The 20374-nt window shown below is 42.5% G+C and overlaps 1 protein-coding gene across 2 annotated transcripts; it reads left to right on the top strand.

The window, feature by feature from the left end:
- The first annotated feature begins 15544 nt into the window (after positions 1-15544).
- EXOSC9 (exosome component 9) lies at positions 15545-20339 on the top strand. Of its 2 annotated transcripts, XM_082758517.1 has the most exons (12): positions 15545-15702; positions 15875-15969; positions 16145-16264; positions 16367-16469; positions 16908-17045; positions 17465-17547; positions 17826-17958; positions 18408-18496; positions 18658-18804; positions 19011-19198; positions 19502-19580; positions 20117-20339. In XM_082758517.1, exons 1-12 carry the CDS (start codon positions 15637-15639, stop codon positions 20196-20198), a joined length of 1323 nt encoding a protein of 440 aa, XP_082614643.1. In that variant the 5' UTR covers positions 15545-15636; the 3' UTR covers positions 20199-20339. The 2 variants fall into 2 exon arrangements, with proteins under 2 accessions (XP_082614643.1, XP_082614644.1); XM_082758518.1 differs by lacking the exon at positions 15875-15969 and having other exon boundaries at positions 15573-15702; positions 20117-20338.
- Positions 20340-20374: the final 35 nt, after the last annotated feature.

The raw sequence follows: 20374 nt of genomic DNA, 5'->3' as shown, positions 1-20374 counted from the left end.
TTAAGCACAGCCTAGCTCTCACACACACATCCCTTTCAGAAAAAGTAAAAGCCCTTTTCTTCTTACTCATTATATCCAGAGCAGATGCAGGTCAAACTGGGACCACATCTCAAGCTTTGCCATCTAGAAAGTGCACCCACGAAACAATGTAAATCTGCCCTCTTTAACACACTCCACAGTTGTATCGATTAGACTGAGGCGTGTACACAGAGTACCAAAAGCCTGAGGTGTGAGCACAGCCCAATGGAATTCAAACTTCGTTGGTGACTCAGATGTGTGATAAGGAGCAGTTGTTGGGTAATGAGAAAGTTAGAAAGGCTCTATCAGTATCATGCGAACAATTACCGACATGTCTAGAAATTAATAGAGCTGTAATCCTCTTCACTTTGAAATAGCTTTGTAGAATCTCTCTACTGCAGCAAACACACAAAGATAGGGATATTGCCTTTAATGATATAAATGTATCTATGAAGCTTCACAAACAATAATATAAGCTCTTGAAAAAAAAAAAAATAGGAAAAATATACACATATTGCACTAACAAGTTATTTAGCAGTTAGCATCTGACCACCTCGAATGTGACTGCACCGCCTGGGAGAAACAACAGCCTTGCTCTCCTTCCCTCCCCTCCGCTGCAGCAAGCCCCTCCCGGCTCCCCCAGAGCTGCAATACAAGCTTTGAATTCTTGGATTTCTGTAACTCCAGGCGTAGTTTAAACTAGGCAGCATGACACAAAAGTTCTGCTAGATTAATCAAAGTGTTGCAAAATTTTGATGTGTGTAATTGCACATTAAAAAGAAAGAAAGAAAAAACTTGCTTTCTCCCCAGCTCTTCTCATATCTTCTGAGCTATGAGAGTGTATTTTTCTGGATTAAATTACTTCTGTTTCCTATGCATTATTTAATATTTTACTGATATTGAGCAACTCGCAAATTTAAGAAAAGTATCAAATAGTAAGAGATGTATTTAATTCCACTTTTCTCCTTAAATATTGTGTTGGAGGTTGTGGATTTGGAAGGATATTAACTTTTTTTTTTTTTTTCCCCTGAGGTAAGTGTGTGTACACTTTGCTTCTCATTTATTGTGGAGGAAGTTTACCTTCTTTCATTTCAAGGTGTTTGAAATAGTTTTCGTATCTCCTACCTTTGAGCAGATTACACACAGTAGCTTGTTATTTCACCCTGTGTGTAGTCTTACCCCCAGCCAAACATGAGGTAACATTCAGCCAAAGGTAACCTCTCCATTTTAAATCCACAAAGAACAGGGAAAAGAACCTTGGATGTGAGAACAGAGCATTTATTTGCCCTCTCTGGAGGCGGTCTGAAATACCTGCTGCAAGATGAACTGTAACTGTAGCAACAGAAAAGGTCAAAGTGAGCAGAAAACAGTGGTCTCGCTGCCAACAGATGAAGTTAGGATTAGAACGTCTAGCCAAACTAAAATGTCACCACTATTTGATTAAGCAAATAAATATTTGCACAACTTCATGGAGTGAGGAGGCCTAGAGGGGGTTGATATTAGATTATTAAAATTTGCCAGTCCATTTACCAAAAGCAGATTTCTGAAAAAATCTAGTGACCACAGAACTTCAGCCTTTGCATCAATTTGAATGCAAGGAGAAGAGGAGAGAATAGCTGTACCAGCAAAACCAGAATCAACCTGAAGAAGACACAAATGCATAACTGGAAGGGAATGGGCTCGAAGAGTTACAGATGGTGACCCCTGACATCAGATACAGGACCTTCATGGACAAGTATTCAACCTGACCGCTGCTCTAGTATGAAATAGTGTTCACCTGAAAGCAAGAAATAACTTTTTAGATTTAGGGGGTTGTTTGTTTCTTTGTCAATAAAGCCTAATTTTCACACAAGAAAAACAAACAAACAAAAAATACATTAGGTGAAAGCAGTTTTTCGCCCACCTGAGCCCTTCCCTGTCCTCCAGATTTTCATGCAAGCAGGATCGTAGCAGGCTGTAACAGTCCACTTCCCAGTGCTGGTGCTGCTGGCACATACCAGTATTTCCTTAGCCCAGGGTTGTAAACAACCTGGAATAATAAAAAAATAAAAAATAAAATAAAATAAAATATGGTGACAAACGGAGTAGTGGTGCCATAATGATTTGTTTAGCTCTAGCACACACAATGACTTTGGAAGCCAGGCTCTGCTGGTTCCCAATGTGCTTCCAAGCCCACGCAGTGGGAAATTCTGAGGCTGGTCTCCAAGTCATGCTCTCAAAGCGAAACGACGTGCTGAAATACCACACTGAAGCTGAGAGTGTTTTGGTTGGGCAACCAAGTGTTGAGCAGGCAGAAAACCAAAGTAAGCTCAGGAGCACAGATGACATTAGGTACCTTGCACTTCCTTGGGAGACAAGGATGGGATTGTGTCAGTCCGGGGATGCTCTCTGAGCTCAGCTTTGTGCTCTGGAGACACTGGCTGCTGTGTCAGAGCCTACTGCCCCCCTGACCTAAGCTCTTGAAAAGGGTCTTTAAAAGCTACACATTAATGCAAAGCAGCATAATAACAACAGAATTAGATGATTAATCTAGATCAAGGCTTGCTCACTGCGTGTTTCTGTTCCCCTGAGGTGAGGACCTGTGGAACATGTGGCAAGTCTGAAACCCTACTCTGTGGTTATTCACAGCATCATCCTGCAGAGGAGGTGGCAGGAGAGGAGGACACAATTCTTAACTCAGGGCCCATCTTCACATGTGAAACACTTCTCTACTGGAAGAAGATGGGTTCTGTTGCTCCCCAAATAAGTGCTCTGCTTCAGGACGGGTAGCTGAAAGAGCTTCAGTCTCAAAAGGCAACTCTGAGGAAATGACTGTGTTCTGGCTTCGAAAGACTTTCTAGCTTCAAAAGCTACCTTCTGTTCTCCAAAGTTTTTGCTCTGCTTATTTTTTTTTTTTTCTCTTAAATAAAGCCAAAAACTCAGTATGACCTATACTCTTTGGCCTGCAGGCAGGACTGCAAGTTATGTAGGACAAAAATAGTATGCACACAGTACCCAAAGAAGCATTAGTTCAGTAAACCTTCTTGCTTCTGTATGAAATTCAGATGTGCAAGTAGTCTAGGCATATTTGTTCAAAATAAATAAGCAAACAAATTTTCCCTGGGTGCTGACCGCTGTATGAAGTCTAAAATTGCCATCATGCCAGTTACACAACAGTGTGGTTATAGTTATAAAAGGGAAGCAGCGATTGCATATAACACCCACCAGGTAAATCAAATAATTAACTTGGCATGGGGTTTCTAAAAAGGGACTGGAAAGAGTTTTCAAAGACTGGTTGTAGTGCTAGACTGCATCTGCATTTTTTATTTTTTTTTCCCCCAGAAACAAGGTAAAAGTATCAGAGGATGAAAACTTAGCACAAAAGCAGTTCATTTCAAAAGCATGACCTCTTACTGTCAAGAGCGTGTTGCTGGATTGCAGCAAGAGCTATAGCTTCAAGTTTGTTTTTTAAATAAATAAAGGGATGGATAGTTTGCAGTATTAGAGCAGTCTTCCACCATGTGTCATCTTCTGCCCCAAAGCATCATTTTGCTCCCAACAATGTTTCTGAGGTGTTATATGACACAACATAGGCAAGTCTGCTTTGCTCTGTATCAGATGGCTGCTAAAAAGGAAAAGGCCCTTCAGTTAACCTCACAGTCAGAGCACAATAATCACGTAAGAGCCATCTACACATGATACAGAAAGGCCAAGGACAGTTAGTATCCCAGCTAAAATGTTCTCTCAAGAAAAAAATGCCTCTGCAAAATATTTGAAAAGCCCATTGTAGAAGGACTGAAGGGCAATAGGCTTACCAAAGAAGATTTTCAGGCTTAGGAAATTTTATGGAGAACACGCTAATGCTTGTAGTCATGGTTTTGTTATGAAGTTATAACTGAAGATCAATCTTAGATGCTTTTCACGTTTTATTGTCTCTTTGGAAGTGAAACAGTAAAAAGAAAAAAAATAATATGAACCACAACTCAGAAGCAAAGGTGAGGGAAGGGGGAAAGTGCAATTTCATGTTCATCCTTTGATTCATACTAACAGAGAAGAAATTCTGTTCCAAGCTGAATGCCGTAGGACTGCAATTTCTCAAAGCCTCATTGCACCCCGTGCTTACACGAGCCCAGCAAACAGTTCAAGTGCTAGCACAAATGGAGAGAGCGTTACGCTGTCCTCAAGCACCTGGGGTGGAAGGTACAAGGCACAGAGTGAACAGCAACACTACTAAAATAAGGGAGAGGGCAGAGGGGATACATTGGTTACAGGCAGGGAGAAAAGGTTCAGATTTTATTACTGACAGAAAGTTTATAAAATTATTTCATGCTGCATGTGCTGGCATCAAGGGGCTGCTGAAGGACAGCCTAAGAGTACAAAGTAGGGGAAGATGAATTTTTTTTCAAAGCACTTTAAGACTTGCTTTCAAGACTAAATATTGGTTTCTATTCCAGCAAAGACACCTTCCTGTAAGTGATTCATTACTTCTGATCCACAGCCCATTACAGAGCCGTGCTCTGTCAGATTCTTGATTTCTCCTGGGATACCAGTACAATGTGAGAAGGTTAATAGGAGCTAGGAGCGTTCATACCAGCTATAGCAGCAGCCAGCTGAATTCACCTTACCGGAAAAATATTTTGTTTTCTTTTAGTCAGGGAGGTACAGCTTTCTTTGAAATTGTCTTTACAGAAAGATATGTCACAACGATGTCATCAGTGCAATAATCTGAATTCAAACAGTGAAATCACTTGAGCCAGACTCCAACACTTGTCCTAGAAGCTTGCCTTCATTCCTAGGACAGCCCTGCCGCACCTTGCTAAAGCAAGGCTTGCTGTCCAGGCTGCCTAATTCTCCCCAAGAAACAGGATTTCCATCCCTGATGGCTAGGGATATGGACTGACTCTTCTGGGGCAAACTGGGACAAAAGGAGGCAGGTGTTTTGGTTATATTTCTGGCTGATCTGCACTGCAGTTTTTATCAGGAGCAGATAACTTTGTGACACATGCACACACAGAGCACGTATGAGGGGACATCCCAAAAATAATAGCAGAACACTGCTTTTGTTCCCAGGGAGGAAGTCATATCATTCTGTAAATAATTTTAAAGAAACTACAAACCTTTGAGATAACACTAAGTAAATATCAGGAGTAACCAGTGCAAGTTCAGAAACATACTTCCCTTAACCAATTAAGCCATTAATTATACTTAGGAAAGAGAAGCAGAGAGAAAAACATTCAGTTCTGTTTGGTGGAGGTTTAGCTTAATGGAAATTTGGAAGAAAAATAAGAAAAGAAAAAAATCAGCCTTGAGTGCATGTCTGTCTCTCTGGGGAGAAGAGAAAAATAAGTCAATTTAGCTGAAATGAACTGGCAAAACACCACCAAGTAAACTTGCCTTTTGCATTTATTATTAACAAACTGTTCTAGGTGAGGTCCTGTAATGAGACCTTGTTTTTGCCTAGGGACCCACCTAGCATCCCCATGAGAGTCTTGAGATACAGCAGCACTGCTGTCCTCATTTTCAGACAGAGAATAAAGGTAAGCTCAGGCTCAGTGGTTTCCCCAAGGTCACAGCTGGTTAGTGGTAACTGAAGCCAGGTTTCAAGTCACAAGCTACTGACTTGCACCGATCTGTTCTTTCTTTCTTTACACTGCTGAAGGGCCTCTGCCACTGCAAGCTGCCTCCTTGGTTTACATATTCACTGGCAAAGAAAAAGAAGCCATAAATTATTCTAAAGGTGTCAGGAGAAGAAGCACACTCCTGTCTCTGCATAGCCATTCTCACCTGAAGCAGCACAAACTGACTCCCGTAAGTAAGAGCAGAATCAGGCCCACAAGCATTTTACTTTAATTATGAGGAAATATGTCTGGAGGCAAAACCAAACAACACCTACATTGGCTTGTTTTCTCCTCAGCCTTTCATTACATTTCTAAAACATGTTGATCTCAATCTTCCAAGCCACCATTCATCAGAAACCCATACAACAGAGTGCTTCATTTTCAATCTGTGTGCAATCAACACCACCACCTAAATAACCCCGCGGTTTTATCAGGAGGCACTAGTGTCTTAAAGAGCTTACATCATTTCCCTTGATCTTAATTTACTTCTTTCTTTCCAGAAGTTCTTATAAATCCCCCAGCTCCCGCAAACAGCAGGAACACTTCCAGCAATTAACTCAAGACCTCTAAAGTCCTTTTGCTGCATATGTTTTGACATCTGAACTAGGATAAAACTACCTAAACTGTCAGCACATAGATGTTTATCTCTCAATTGCTCTTGATAAGTCATCACCACTGTGCTCACAGGCACTCCATATTAAAACCACTCTCTTTACTCAAATTTGGACCTTTAAAAGATGAGCAAGGCTTTCAAAGGTTTATGCACGGACAAAGGCACACAGATGTGAGGGTTTAGGTGTAGCCTCATGCAGGATGAGAGCCCATTGACCTTCTCTCGCTCACTCATACAAGGCTGAAGGGCCTGCCATAGCCCAAATTCAGGGCTCTCCTCAAGAGGAATTTAAAAGCCTTTCACACAGCCCTTCTTAGCATTCTCCTGTTGTTGTCAGGCACAAGGCTTTTCCCTCCACAGATCATTGGTCCTGCAGTTCAAATCCAGCACTGGGTTTCCAGTGGTGTGATACCCGCTTCTTTCATAACTACCTGGATCACGCTGCAAATCCATAGCCAGAACTGCTGGGTATTTGGGGGGGTTGTTCGTTTTAATGGACGGTGATATTTCCAGGTGATGATATCGTTCAGGGATTCAAGGGGCCCAAGTTTTATCAAAGCAAGTCATCAAACGCAATGGACTTCTGGTAAATTTTATATGTAGCCAACAGAGCCAGCAGTGTAAACTTGCCCCCGTTGTGTGTTTAACAGCTGACTGTAAGACAGAATATTTCTGTTCTTCCTAAACCACTTGTTTGCCTGAAAGTAAAATACTAGTTTGGGAGTAATGCCTGGGGTAATATTGCTCTAAAAAGCTTCATTGCCTCTGCATCTTGGAGGCTTTCAGTAGTGTTTTCATCTTCATTTGCATTTTCAAGCATAAACTGATTACAATAGCACACCACCAACTCCCAGTGGCAATAATTACAGCAAAGTTTTAGGTAAAATAGAGATGGGAACATAGTAATAAGTTGCATCCTGATGCAAGCTGCAATTCTGGTCATTTCAAAGCAGTTCTCCCCATCCTGCTGTAAGAACTGATATGTAGCTATTATTCACATAAAGTAATTAAGGGAAAATATGAGTTTCTTGATCATATTGACAGCTTTTTTTTTTTTTTTTTTTTCCCACAGTAGAGGAATGAAGTAGGAGTCCTTTTCAAGATCCATTACTAGGCTACCATGAAGGCTTCAAGTCTCTTCTTCCAGGACTGATACACGTCAAATCTTGCTCCTAGATAAACGGCACGCCTCTCAGCTCTGGGCTGGTGAGACCAAGGAAAAGGGGAGGAATTTCAGATCCCTCCATCTCTTTTAAAGCCCTCCAGCATCTGTCCCATTGGCAGAGGCAGGATCTGCAGCATCAGGCTGTCCAAAAGCAGACTTGCAGAAGCATGAGACATTTTCCCACGGAGCAGTCAGACGGCACACAAACTGCATGCTCGTATTCTGGCTGTCCCTGATGTTTATTTGGTCCGCTGTCTGCTCTTTTGTGAAGGTCATCAGCCTCTGCTCAAGACAGAATTAGAAGTTTGCTGCTCTAGCAGTCATCATTTTCTAGCTCTCATTTTCTAAACAGCCAGGGGAAGAACAACTATCAAAGCTAGCACTGGACAGTTTGGTGATAAATTGTGACAATCCCACCTTTTTATTCCTTCTATAATTTTACTGTCTCTGTCATTCCTGCCTGTACACTTCATTTATCTCCTGTCATTAGGAACATATATAAAGCATTCCTCTGTACATTTTATCCTAGTTTTAACCCTTTTATTTCTGCTTTTCATACCACCACCTTCAAGAGCAAGAACTTTCTCTTCCACATGTATGTGACAGGCAGTGTAACAGATCCCAGTTTTGTCCTTCAAACACCAGACAGGCTTCTGGAAAAGCATTTGCTGTTGTTCCATGTGTTTTGCAGAAACTTCATCTATGAGGTTTCAGTGAGAAGTCAGGGCCAGCTGTTAATGAAGTCATCTGAATTCATTTTATAAAACACTCAACTCAATGATACGTGTCACTGAAGTGTCACTTATGTCACTGGCTTCAAGACGTTACCTGAGGAGTGAGTTAGTAGTAAAAAATAAACAAAGGTCAGGTCCTCAGACAGTTGTCATGAAAAAAGTCAAAACTTAGTTCATAAGAAAACTGACAGTAGCAAAAACTTCATTAAAAAAAAAAAATATATATATATATATATATAAAAAAAAAGCATTAGGGCACAACCCTGCCAACTGTCTAATAAGATTGATACCAGCAGGAGCTGTAAGTGCTGAGCACTCTCTAGAATTAGGCATTGAGGAGAGCCTGCATACAGCTAAAGACGCATATTAGACATTATCATCAGAAATCACTGCAGTAAATAATGAACCTGAATGGCAGATTTTCTCTAGCAAGACATTATAGCGTCTATATACATGGGATAGTTACACTGTTTGCCTTGGGAAAAGGTGGTGAGTTTACACCTGTGTGATGGGACTGAGTGAAGCAGCACATTTCAACTTTGCATCCAGACTACTCAACAGGAAGAGATGTATTTTACTCATTTAACACCAAATTCTTTTGCTTCGTGGTATGATACTACTTGCTGAAGACAGCTGCAGCCATAAATTTCCTTTTTTCCTTCAGCCAAAATGAGTAGATATTTATGGCTAACTAGGGCTTCCCTTTCCCACTTGTGAGCAGTCCTTCACCTTGCCAAACTGCTGCTTGAAGAGGCAGGATATAAGAGGGTGAGCACAGCAGGGTACATCCCGGAAAGAGAGAGCGGTGGCTGTGCCTCTCACCGCAGGAGGAAGCCAGCAGACACACAGATATCTGCACAGCCATCAGTGGCAAGCACCCCATCACAGCTCCGTGGGTCATAGCCACAGAGAGCTCCCGTGCACACTGCAGGGGGGCTCAGGGTGATGGCAAGAAGACCATGAAGCAGACCTTCAGGATCCAGAGGCCAGAATCCATACTCGCTGTGTCCACCTGGTTTCAGAGCCGTAGTGCGTGTAATCTGCACAGGGGAAGCAGTGAATGTCACCATCGGGGCGTGCATCAGTTATATTTTGCAGCCCAATTCCCATACCCCTGCACGGAGGCACAAACCCTCTGCTCAGACCCCCACACAGTGCAGCACACAGAATTTACGCATAGCTTTTGCTCAGAATGATTGCTTTGGTTTTTGCTTCAAATTCAAAGGATCCCACAAAGTTCAGTTTATGCTGAATACCTGCCACTGGTTGCAGCTGCAGACCCAAGAGCTGGGTTTTTGTACGAGGATTTCATTCAAATGTACATCCCAGCACAGCAGCACTGCTACACAGTAATTCCAGAGCAAGTTATCATGAGTCACCCTGCTGAATACAGTGACAGAAAGATGCCGGTAGTTTGTGTCAGACCCATGCTCCCAGTCCCGGCCCCTGTAGGAAGTGTAGTTAAACAACATTAAACCACTCTTAGCAACGCTTTCGTTCAGAAATAGCTCCAGTCATCATCAAAGAGGAAGCGAAAATATGAATAATGTAAATGCTGACATACTGCCATCCCTTCCCATACTCCAAACAAAATGACACCAGTGATTTTCAAAGCGGCATAGGCCGTGAAGAAAACGGGACATCTAGTGGCAATGCCCTGGGACTGAAACTGTGGAGGAGAGGGTCTGAGCTCTCCCCTGAGCAGGCATTAAGTCTGCGGTGAAGCAGACGAATGACAGCGATGAAGCATGAGTCCTCCAAAGTCCTGACATGTGGTCAAACCTTATTCCAGGAGTCTCCTGGCAGCAGGTCCCCCGCTACCTTTTCAGTACGCAACCGAGCAGGTTCCTGACAGCAATCGCTAAGTCAAATGCTCCGACAGATCGATCATCTCATGCCAAGAGCTTGTATTTGGAGCAGGAAAGCTGGCTTCTGAGCTGGAAGTGGGCCTGATCCAAATGAAGTAGAGTAAATAGATGGGGAAAAAACGCAGTAGAGTAAAAAGAAAAAAAAAAAAAAAAAAAAGTCCTGAGTTTTTTGATTATTTGTCAACAGTCCTAGGCAAGACTTTGCATGTACATCTGGCTCGTGTGATACACATTGAGGAATTGGATTTCATGCCAGAGAAACTACACACTAGCAAATCCCACAGTAGCGTGGAAAATGATGAACAAATAAGGAGAAAACAGTAAAGCCTGCAGATAAGGAGGGTTACTCCAGCATAGATTGCAACTGAAACCATCACAGTTCATACAAGTATTGGGTTTCTTCCACCCCACTAGCAATGGATACAGTTTCAATACCCCCTGGAATTTCAAGCAGTTCGTGTCTGCATAGTTGAAGCAGATTTCAGTCAAGCAAAGCTTTTTAAATTTGATATTTCATGAATGCATCAAGCAAAACAGCTTTCAAATGGTCAGTGAGAAACCAGGCCACACACAGAATATGCTCAAAGAACTGGGCTAAATTGGAGATACCAGATTTTAGAAAAAAAGACTAGATTAAATGTAATTTCTCCTTAAATTAACATTGCAGTTACAGAATCATTCGTTCACTTTAAAGGCTGAAATCTGTCCTGCAGAAGCTCCCAGGCAGTGTTTCATTTCGCAGAGCTGCAGGCTGAGACAAGCACGCAGATTAGGTTGTTACACGTCTTCTCACATCAGGTGGCTCTGCCTCTGACATGGGTGTTTGCTTATGCTTGAAGTCTTTACCTTCTAAAGCATCGTCACTGTCAGGTCTTCCCTGGAGCCTGACATTATTACAGAGCTGGCAGCGGAAAGGGGAGGTCAAAAAGGAATTTGTTAGGGGATTTAGTGCTACCAGCATGAGCTAAGGCTCATCAAGCAAAGTCTCCTCGACTCCTCCCCCAGTAACCAGCCACCCACGTGGCAAAACAAACCCGTGTTGGGGTGAGCACTCCTTACCCCCTACGCAGTTTCACCTGCCTTTCAAGCAGCAGCAGGATGCAGGAAGAAAACACTGTGTTTTCCAGACCTAATGGCCAAATCACAAACTTTGTTTGAGCCCACAGTGGGTGGCCCCCACCACGGGGTCACATTGTACCCCTACCAATAACCCTGACTTTCCGTATGCTCAGAGCCAGGTTGTGCCTCAGTTCCCCACCTGAGGGACTGGGGCGGTGGGGTTTGGCCAAACACCACCCTCAGCAGCACACACACAGAGCAGGGGCGGCACCTTTCCCTCCCAACTTTAGCCTTGTACGAGGTGATTGAATTCAGCTGAGTTGGAATGAATCCTGTGAATATAGGACAGGTGTAGATCACTGATAAATCATCTTCTCTCCATGCTTAGTCTTTGGGCAATAATTTATTGTAGATCTCTAATTCCTCTGCTAAATATCCAGTCTTCTGAGAGCTGAAGAGTCTTCAGTGATTTCACATTTGGCCAGGGCAATAAACAAAGCTGGGACAGCTGACGCAGACCTTAGGAAGTCAGTGACAAAGTTTAAGTTCCCATTTTAACCAAATCTTTCCTTTTAACATAGAAGTGGTTTACATCATTTCAGCTACAGACAAATTACCCTAAGGCACTCTTGGCATGATCATTTCACTGGGGGCTTATGAAAAGACCATCAAGGCTTGTTCTCAAACTAGGGAGCAAAGAGAGAGCAAGAGGGCACCTCACTGAAAGGCAGCAGGGTGCTGAGCTGCGCCCACAGCTGGGCAGAAAACCCCTGGGCAGGCACCAGAAGCCCTGAAAAAATGCCAGGCCATGCCTTAACAAGCCCCTCCACATCTCCCTGCCAGGCAGCATCGTGTGTGCTGCCTTGGGGTCCCCCTGCCAGACATGAGGGTGAGGGCGTTGAGGCAGAAGGAGGCCAATTCCTCTCGTAGGGTCTGGAGCTGAAGAGCAAGGCAGCAAGTCTGAGCTGGGCTTCAGGAAGCATTTCCCAGTTTGGGCAGGAAAATACTGAGTTTTCATCCCATGTCCGGTGTTAACATGGCAATTGTATCATGGCAATTGTATCATGTGGAAAGGACTGACTTGAGTACATCAGTCACCCCAAAGAAAGGAAAAAAAAAAAAAAAAAAAAAAAAAAAAAGAAAAGAAAAGCCAGAGGAAAAGTAAGTGCTTAGCAAAGCTTAGCAGAATAGCTACATCTGCCTTCAGAAAGCAATCAAGGCACCAGCAAAACCAGTTCTAGCAAAGACAGCTGATCTTTTGCAAAAGAATGGGTACCTCTGAATACTTCATTGCTGTTAGTTAGGACAAAGAGTTGTCTCAATGTCTCCTTAATGCAGCATAAATATTAACAAGGCCACACACTACCAGTTACAGCGCAGCTTGCAGGCTCTGCCAGCCTTTAGAAATACAATTCTCCAACTCCTTTCCACCTTCTCTCCTGGCAGTGCTGAAAATCTCTGCTGCTAATCACATGCAGGAGAAACAGCAGCAAGTGTGTACAGCTTCCAGATCTGGTTTTAAGTTCACATCCATCACGCTCTTTCTAACAGCTACTTGTCTCACATCAGCAGCTACAAAAGTCACTTAGATAATCCAAATTGCTTTTTTTGAACCATTAACCATGTACCCAAGACACTATTAAAAGGAGATGTAGCCTCCTCCTAGGAGAGCATACCCAGCTGTATGCAGTACAGGTCACTTTTGTTGCTTTGCAAACTCAGGAATGATTTACTACTTAAGATTGTGTCTTCTGTTTCTCTCACCCCACAATTTATTTGTCTACATCATCCCAAGAGGAGTCGTCTGACAAATCTTTTAAAGCCGTTGGCTCTTCATTGATTAAACAAAATGGTACACATCTTTTGTTGTGAAGTTGGACACTGGGGCCATAGAAACTTCCAACAAGAGCTCTGGAAGGTGGGACAGGCACTCTCTGCACAAGAGGTGGCCTTTCCTCCCCTCTAAGCAAAAGGACATGGGGCTTCCAGCAGCATCAACCTTCATTTGGAAAGACAGGCAATCAGATACAACAGAGGAGCTGGAGCACCATTCACGTTTCTGCCCTGTGACCACACCAGCATGATGGGAAGGCATTGCCTCCACAGCTGTGCCCTAAAATTCATACTCAGAAATGGAAATCCATTTGAACGGTGGAGATGTTTGATGTTTCATGCACAAGCTGTGACACCTTCCCTCTAAGAAATAAGGAACAAATGCGCTTACAGCTGTGCTTCAGATAAAGAGCTTGTTTAAGTGCTCCTCTGGATCAGGGCCAGAATACTCAGTGCCTCGCTGCACCGAGACGGTCAGCACGCTATCTCCTGTTCCAGTCCTATTTCTGCAGGCTGCTCTGCTCGCAGTGGTTACCTACCCTCCCATTCAAGTGGAGATGATGTGTTTCAAGGTCTCAGAAGCTTTTATAAAATCAAATGATAAATTATATTATTTAATCTATGTGAAGCCTTTCTTCCCAAGCAATTTTATATGCTGAAACACAGTATGCATCACGCTGTGCATACATGTGTAAACGTGTATACTGGAGACACTGCGGAGAGCAGGACCTGCAGCTAAGCAGCATGGGGCACATAACAGCGAAGGTTACCATGAAAAGAGATCAATTATTAATCTATTTTTATAAGGCCATAAAGCATGGTAGCTGGAGGCTTGCAGTCAAGATGCTGAGATTCTGATGCAGTTTCTTTTTTTTTTTTTTTTTTATTTAATTCCTCAAATGAGATTTTCCCTCATGGTTCAGTTTGGTAAAATAATCCAATTCAAGCATTTCAGCCTGAAGAGCACTCATCACAAATTAAGAAACACTTCTATGCCATATTAATTATAATAAGTAATAATAAAAATACTAATAGAAAAAAAAAAAAGTAACTCCACTTTCCTTTCTTATTCATTTGCACTTTTGTGACTGCATCTGTACTCCTTTGCATCATGAAGATGATTAATGGTTTGGAGTATTGGATGTATGAGGAAAAAAAAAAAAAAAAGAACTATAATATCAAAGCTTGTGTGTATGTGTATGGGTGTATGTGGAGGACATGACTTAAAGGGTATTGTTTTAAAGTGCACGTACATGTTACAACTGCTTCAGTTCAGCTCCAAGTACATGTATGATAACACAGAACCATGTATTCTCATACACCCCTCTAATTGAATGCATGTGTCCCTCTACTGGAAAGAAAAAAAATCATTCTCACAATGATTTATTTTCAAGGTTTAATATATATATATATTTATATATTTTCTTGAACATGCAAATGAAATACTTCTTCAATACAACTCAAGTGAAATTTGTAGTGAACTTCTGTGAAAGCATTACAAAGGCTTCAGTAAAACAAAGGAAAAGTATTGGTATGATGCAAAAGGATTTACAGTAATACACTGAGCAAAAAGTTTAAATTAGACATTTGAAATGCAAAGCTTACAATTTGTGTCTCACTTCTTTAAGACTCTCTTTTTGGTTATTCAACTTACATATTTACCAAACTTTGACCATCAGTGTTTACCAAGCTTTATTATACACATTGTATCTTCCTGCTAATTATAAATGAAATTACTCCAAATATACTTATCTTCAGTGATTTAGAAACTCTACTTGTATATGAGTTTTCCAACTGTACATGAGTCAAAATTAACTCTGACAAAATAATTTCCTTCTTATCACATCTTAAGGGATTGCAAACCACTAGTACCTAACATTTCCTTTTCATGTAAAAAGTTGTTTCAGCCAAAGCACAGCAGGGTTTAGGGCTATGAATATGGAGCAAACTTGGTCCTAGAGCAGTGTTCTCCCTCAGTGATGGCAAAACTGCCAGAATTTAACCCCAAGACTTCACTAATGAACATCATCACTAAATTTAAGCAATGAAAAAAGCAGAAGCAGAATTTTCCACCTAAGGCCTGCTGTTCAAGGCAGATACCTGATCGGCCATATAGCAGCAGTGAGAGAGAATCTTTCTCCAGAAGTTTCTGTGTCTGTGGCTACAGGAGAAGTTGCCAGTGTTAAATCATTTTGCTCCTTAGTGTTGCTTCCTATGTGGTACCATTTAGAAAAAATACTTATTTTTGTCCACCGAGCAAGGTGGTCTGTATAATCTCATGTCAGTATTCTCTTATATTTTTGAACATTTTCTTATATTTTTGACTAAATATTTTTGAAGTTACTGAAATATATGAAAATACAAAACTAGCACGGAGGATCTGACAGCGCTTGTCCTCGCTCACACGAACTTGAAGCTTCTGAGGCGTGCCTCGTTTTTTAGTTTGTCTAGAACTTTGCGTGTCAACAAGGTTTGAACAGAAAGTGTGATTAAGACATTTCAACCATTCTGGGTGAGAAAAGACGGATTGCCGGTGCACCTCAGCCCCGCCTGAGGCGCGGCGGGACGGGGACGCGCTGGCCCCTAGGGGGCGCCAGGCGGCTGCAGCCCGCCCAATGCCCCCCCCCCCTAACGGTCGCCGCGCGCTGATGACGCTGAGGCGCCGCGCCGCCAACGGCCGCGCCTCGCGACCCAACGGCCGGGCCTCGGCACCAACGGCCGCGCCTCACGACCCAACGGCCGCTCCGCCATGAGGGAGACGCCGCTGTCCAACTGCGAGCGGCGCTTCCTGCTGCGCGCCGTGCGGGAGGGCAAGGTGGGGGCCGCCTGCCATCACCCCCCCCGCCCCTACCCCTGCCCCTGCCCCTTCACGCCGCCCCGGGGCCGGCCGCCCCCGCGGTAACCGGCCCCCGCCATGTCTGTCTGTCTGTCCGTCTGTGTGACCCCCTGTCCGTCTGTGTGTCTCTCTGTGTGTCCGTTCCCCACAGCGGCTGGACGGGCGGCAGTGCTACGACTACCGGAACGTGCGCATCTCCTTCGGGCCCGACCGCGGCTGCTGCGTGGTGGAGCTGGGCAGGACCAGGTGGCTGCCGCCTCCCAGAGGGGCACCGCGGGGAACGGGGGGCTGGGGTTAGGGGTAGGCCATAAATTACAAATAATTTATATCATACGGGTGGATGACGAGTCTAATTTCATATCCCTTTATCCAGCAATCTTCTGCCTCATTCTGTAGCTTAGTGGTTTGTTGCCCTCCGCAGGGTTCTTGGCCAAGTATCATGCGAACTTGTGCCCCCAAAGCCAAATCGGGCTACAGAAGGGATACTGTTCTTTAACCTCGAGCTGTCGCCCATGGCCGCACCTGGTTTTGAGCCTGGCAGGTATGTAGCTTTCTTAAAAAGACTTATAAAAGGGCCACTGTTTTGAAGCGTGTAAGTGTGCAGAATAATTGTATTCAGTTTGGGTTAATTTTGTTTTAACAGGCAGTCTGAGTTACTGGTGAAACTGAACAGATTGATAGAGCGATGCCTGAGAAATTCCAAATGTATAGATACTGAATCTCTCTGCGTTGTTGCTGGTGAAAAGGTATGAAAAACTAAACTTCAAATGGTTTTAAAATAAAGGGTGTGTATAGTCAGTTTTTCAGGTGGTCTGTTTTGTTTCAAAAACTAGAAATTAAGACCTCAGGAGGACCCATCTGACTGTAGGTATTTTTAACTTACAGATCTATACAGACTTTTTGAAATAATTGGGATCCTGCACACTTGAATATTTCTTTGCAAAACAAATTTTAAGTCATACTTGACTGTTGTGTATCGTGTCAAATTAACCAGGTTTTAAATCTAGCATGCTTGGTGTCTTACATATACCAAGCTTTTTCATCCTAATTTGTCAAGGAAAGACACAAAGAATATACACTGGTCCTTTTTATGATTCAAAAACAGAAAGTGTCTTGAAAAGCAATAGCTTCTCCAGAATCACATTTACTCATTACCAAGCAGTTACGTTTGTTTTTTTTCTCAGGTTTGGCAAATCCGTGTGGACCTGCACCTGTTAAATCATGACGGTAACATCATTGATGCTGCTAGCATAGCAGCAATAGTAGCCCTGTGTCATTTTCGCAGACCAGATGTCTCTGTGCAAGGAGAGGAAGTGACAGTGGTAAGTCGTACTAGATGCCGGTATAGTATCTTGGGTAGCTGTTCCTTTCTGTCTGAAAGGAAGGAATTAAATGATGATGTAAGCAGATAAACTCCAGGATACATAGAGTTTGGGAGTGCATGTGTTCCTATTCAAAATGTAAAAGGGTAGTAAGCAAGCCTGCTGAGTGTAAAACTATATCAACTTCAATTTAGGGCAACATTAATTGTAAAAAAAATTGTGATGAACGTGCTGAATTTGCCTATGTAGGTAGTAAACAGGATTATACAAGAAGACCAATAAGATTGTTAATATTTAGATGATGAATGTTTGCCTTTTTTCTTGCTTGTTATATCTTTAAATACCTCTTGTGCAATACATAATTTTAAAACCAAATGAATTTTGTAAATAATTGTCTTCTGGGCTAATTCTTTTCCAAGTACTCTCCTGAGGAGCGTGATCCTGTCCCCTTGAGTATCCACCACATGCCTATTTGCGTCAGTTTTGCCTTCTTCCAGCAGGGGTAAGGTGTTTTTTCTTAAGTCCTTATTGACAGAAACAACTTATTATCAGTTCTGCAGAATTAATTTTAAACATAGAGATTTGTAGAAAAAAAGGGCAACTCGACAGACAGATTTCTTAAAGAATTTTATCAAAAGTGAGGAGCCACAGACATACGTATGTGTACTGTGTAGTGCTGGTAGCCAGCTGCTTTCACAGGTGATAAGAACACTTTCCTGGGGGAGTCAAACTCAGTTTCAAACTTATATTGTTGTGTTATATTTAAAATTTTGATTCCAGCACATATTTGTTGGTGGATCCAAGCGAACGAGAAGAACGTGTAATGGACGGCCTCCTTGTAATTGCCATGAATAAACATCGTGAAATTTGTACCATCCAGTCCAGTGGAGGGATTATGCTAGTAATGGATCAGGTAAATCTTTTCCTTGACCGGTCTTTGTCTCAGGTATAAACTGCTTCCTGGCTTGTAATCTTGATATTGCAATATCCTTAATATTTTGAAGCTAAGGAAACAGATAGCTGTCAGATTTCACTGGAAGACATCGAGTATTTTTAGACCCAGTGGAAGAGTGTGCTACTGTGCATCTGTGCTGAAGAACAGATGTAGAAAAGGGCCATTGCTTGGTCAGACAGGCATATTTTTCCCTGTGATTTGGCTGTTGGAGGCTGTAAACAAATTCAGACTGTGTCTTCATGCACAGCTAGAGGTTGTTGTATTAATCTGTTGGATCACCTCGTCGTGGATCCGGTCCCTTTTACTTAGATACCTAATTTTAAGTGTTACTCCTGTGATCTGTCTTACAGCTCTAGTTAAAAATCCTGTGCTTTCATCATTGTAAACGGTTGTTGTGTATGTAACAGGTTCTGAGATGCAGTAAAATAACAGCTGTTAAGGTTGCAGAAATAACAGAACTAATTCAGAAAGCCTTGGAGAACGACCAGAAAGTTAGGTGAGTGCTTTGGGAAGGGATGGTGACGAGCATTTAAGAAATAGCAAATTGTGTTTCTTTGTAATTGTTTTAAAGAGCAAGTATTTGTATATTTGAACTCTGAGAGAAAACATTCATAAATGTGAAATAACCTTGAAATAATGTCTGTTGTTATTGACTAGGAAAGAAGGTGGGAAGTTTGGCTTTGCAGAATCTATACCAAACCAAAAGATCACTGCCTTCAAAATGGAAAGTGCTGCTGTAGACACCAACAACGTGGAAGAACAAGCAGAAGAAATCATAACTAAAGCTGACCCTCCTTCAGAAGTGTATGTTTTCTGTTTCTTGTCTGGGAAAAAAGCAGGCTTCCCCCTCCCCGTGTTAGTCCCACTAGCAGCTAAATGCCCAAGATGTATCCCAGCTCAGGGTAGCCATATAGCCATCAGAGGGAATATCAACATTCTCTTGGGTTTGGTTCTAACTGCTTTTAGGTAACTTAATTCTTAGTCTCCAAAATTTTTCTTAACTACTGCAGTTTTGCCACACCAATATTGCACGCTCCTGGGACAGCCCAAATTGGGGAAGGAATAGAGAACTCCTGGGAAGACCTTGAAGAATCGGAGAGGGAAGAGGAAGTGGAAGAGGAGGGTGAAAGTGAGGCTGCCACTTCTGAGTGCCAGAGAATGGAAACGGAGGACACAAGTACGATAAGCAAAGCTAAGGGTGAGTATTCATTTGTCTCAATACTGCATACACTTACAACACTACTTTGTTAATAGTCTAGAATTAAAAAGTGCAAGATGTCTCCCTCATAGTTCTGAGTGAGAGTTGGGCTACTTTGACTTCACCTGGACAGGTCTTGTGTTCTTCAAAAGAAAACTTGTTTTCTGTACTATAGCAAGACTGCCGGGTTAAGCACTAGCAATTGTGAGCCTGCTTTTCCCCTTTCAATATCTTTTTAGAAATGCTGTGATTATTAGCTACTGGACTTGTTACAGAAACTGATCTTTTTTTTCCCCCTTCCAGATGAACCTATTGTGCTGTCTGACAGTGAAGAGGAAGAAGTTGTCATCCTGGAACCACAGGAAGTACCAAACAAAACAAGGTAACTGTTACGTGAGATTAAGAGGGGGAAGGAGCTGGTAAGGAATGCCAGGCAACAGAACGATGACAGTCTGTGCTGAGAACTTTGGCAAGGTCAGGAGGGGTCTCAGTTGTTCAAGGGGATTATATAGCAGGGTGAGGAGCTTTAAGGCGGGGCTAGTTTGTTCCCCTCTTGGAGGCCAGGCACCCAGCTGACCTGCAGCTGTTTGAGGTAGTCACATCTCTGTAACTGATGTTAATCCCTCCAAAGGGAATGGGAGTGTACACGTGGATTTGATTCAGCCACTCCTTACAGGTGCTGTAGAGACTTTACAGGCTGCTCTACGGCTAACTTACAATTGTATCTCAGAGAAGTTAGTTTTACTGCTGTATCTCTACTCTAGCCTAAACCTTCACTTGTATTTAGAACATTTTCTAGGAAGTGTTCGAACTTTGCACTGAGCATGGTGAGTGGTTGCACGGTTACAGATGCTCAACCCGTGTTCCTTTGAAATAAAACAATACGCTTACTTGATTAAAAATGTTGTTTGCTCACAGAACACAGACCACCTCGAAACAAGAAAATACAAGTAAGAAAACATTTAACAAAAGGAGGAGAAAGAAGAGAGCTGCTCGGTAAAGTCATCTCTCCTTCAGTAATGTATAATAAATAATCTCGTTTGTTATTACTGAACTTATTTTTGTAGATAATCTCTCCCTCCCTCCCAGCCTGGTCCTGCTTCTATGTCTGTTTTATAAACTTACTGTATGCAGGTTAAAATAAAAAGTCTCTGGAAGTGAAATTCTTTGGTAGCA

The sequence above is a fragment of the Aythya marila genome, assembly GCF_965140915.1.
Source record: "Aythya marila genome assembly, chromosome: 4".
In the NCBI taxonomy this organism is placed as follows: domain Eukaryota; kingdom Metazoa; phylum Chordata; class Aves; order Anseriformes; family Anatidae; genus Aythya; species Aythya marila.
Note: the sequence above shows the minus strand (reverse complement) of the source record. Positions and strands in the feature narration are given on the sequence as shown.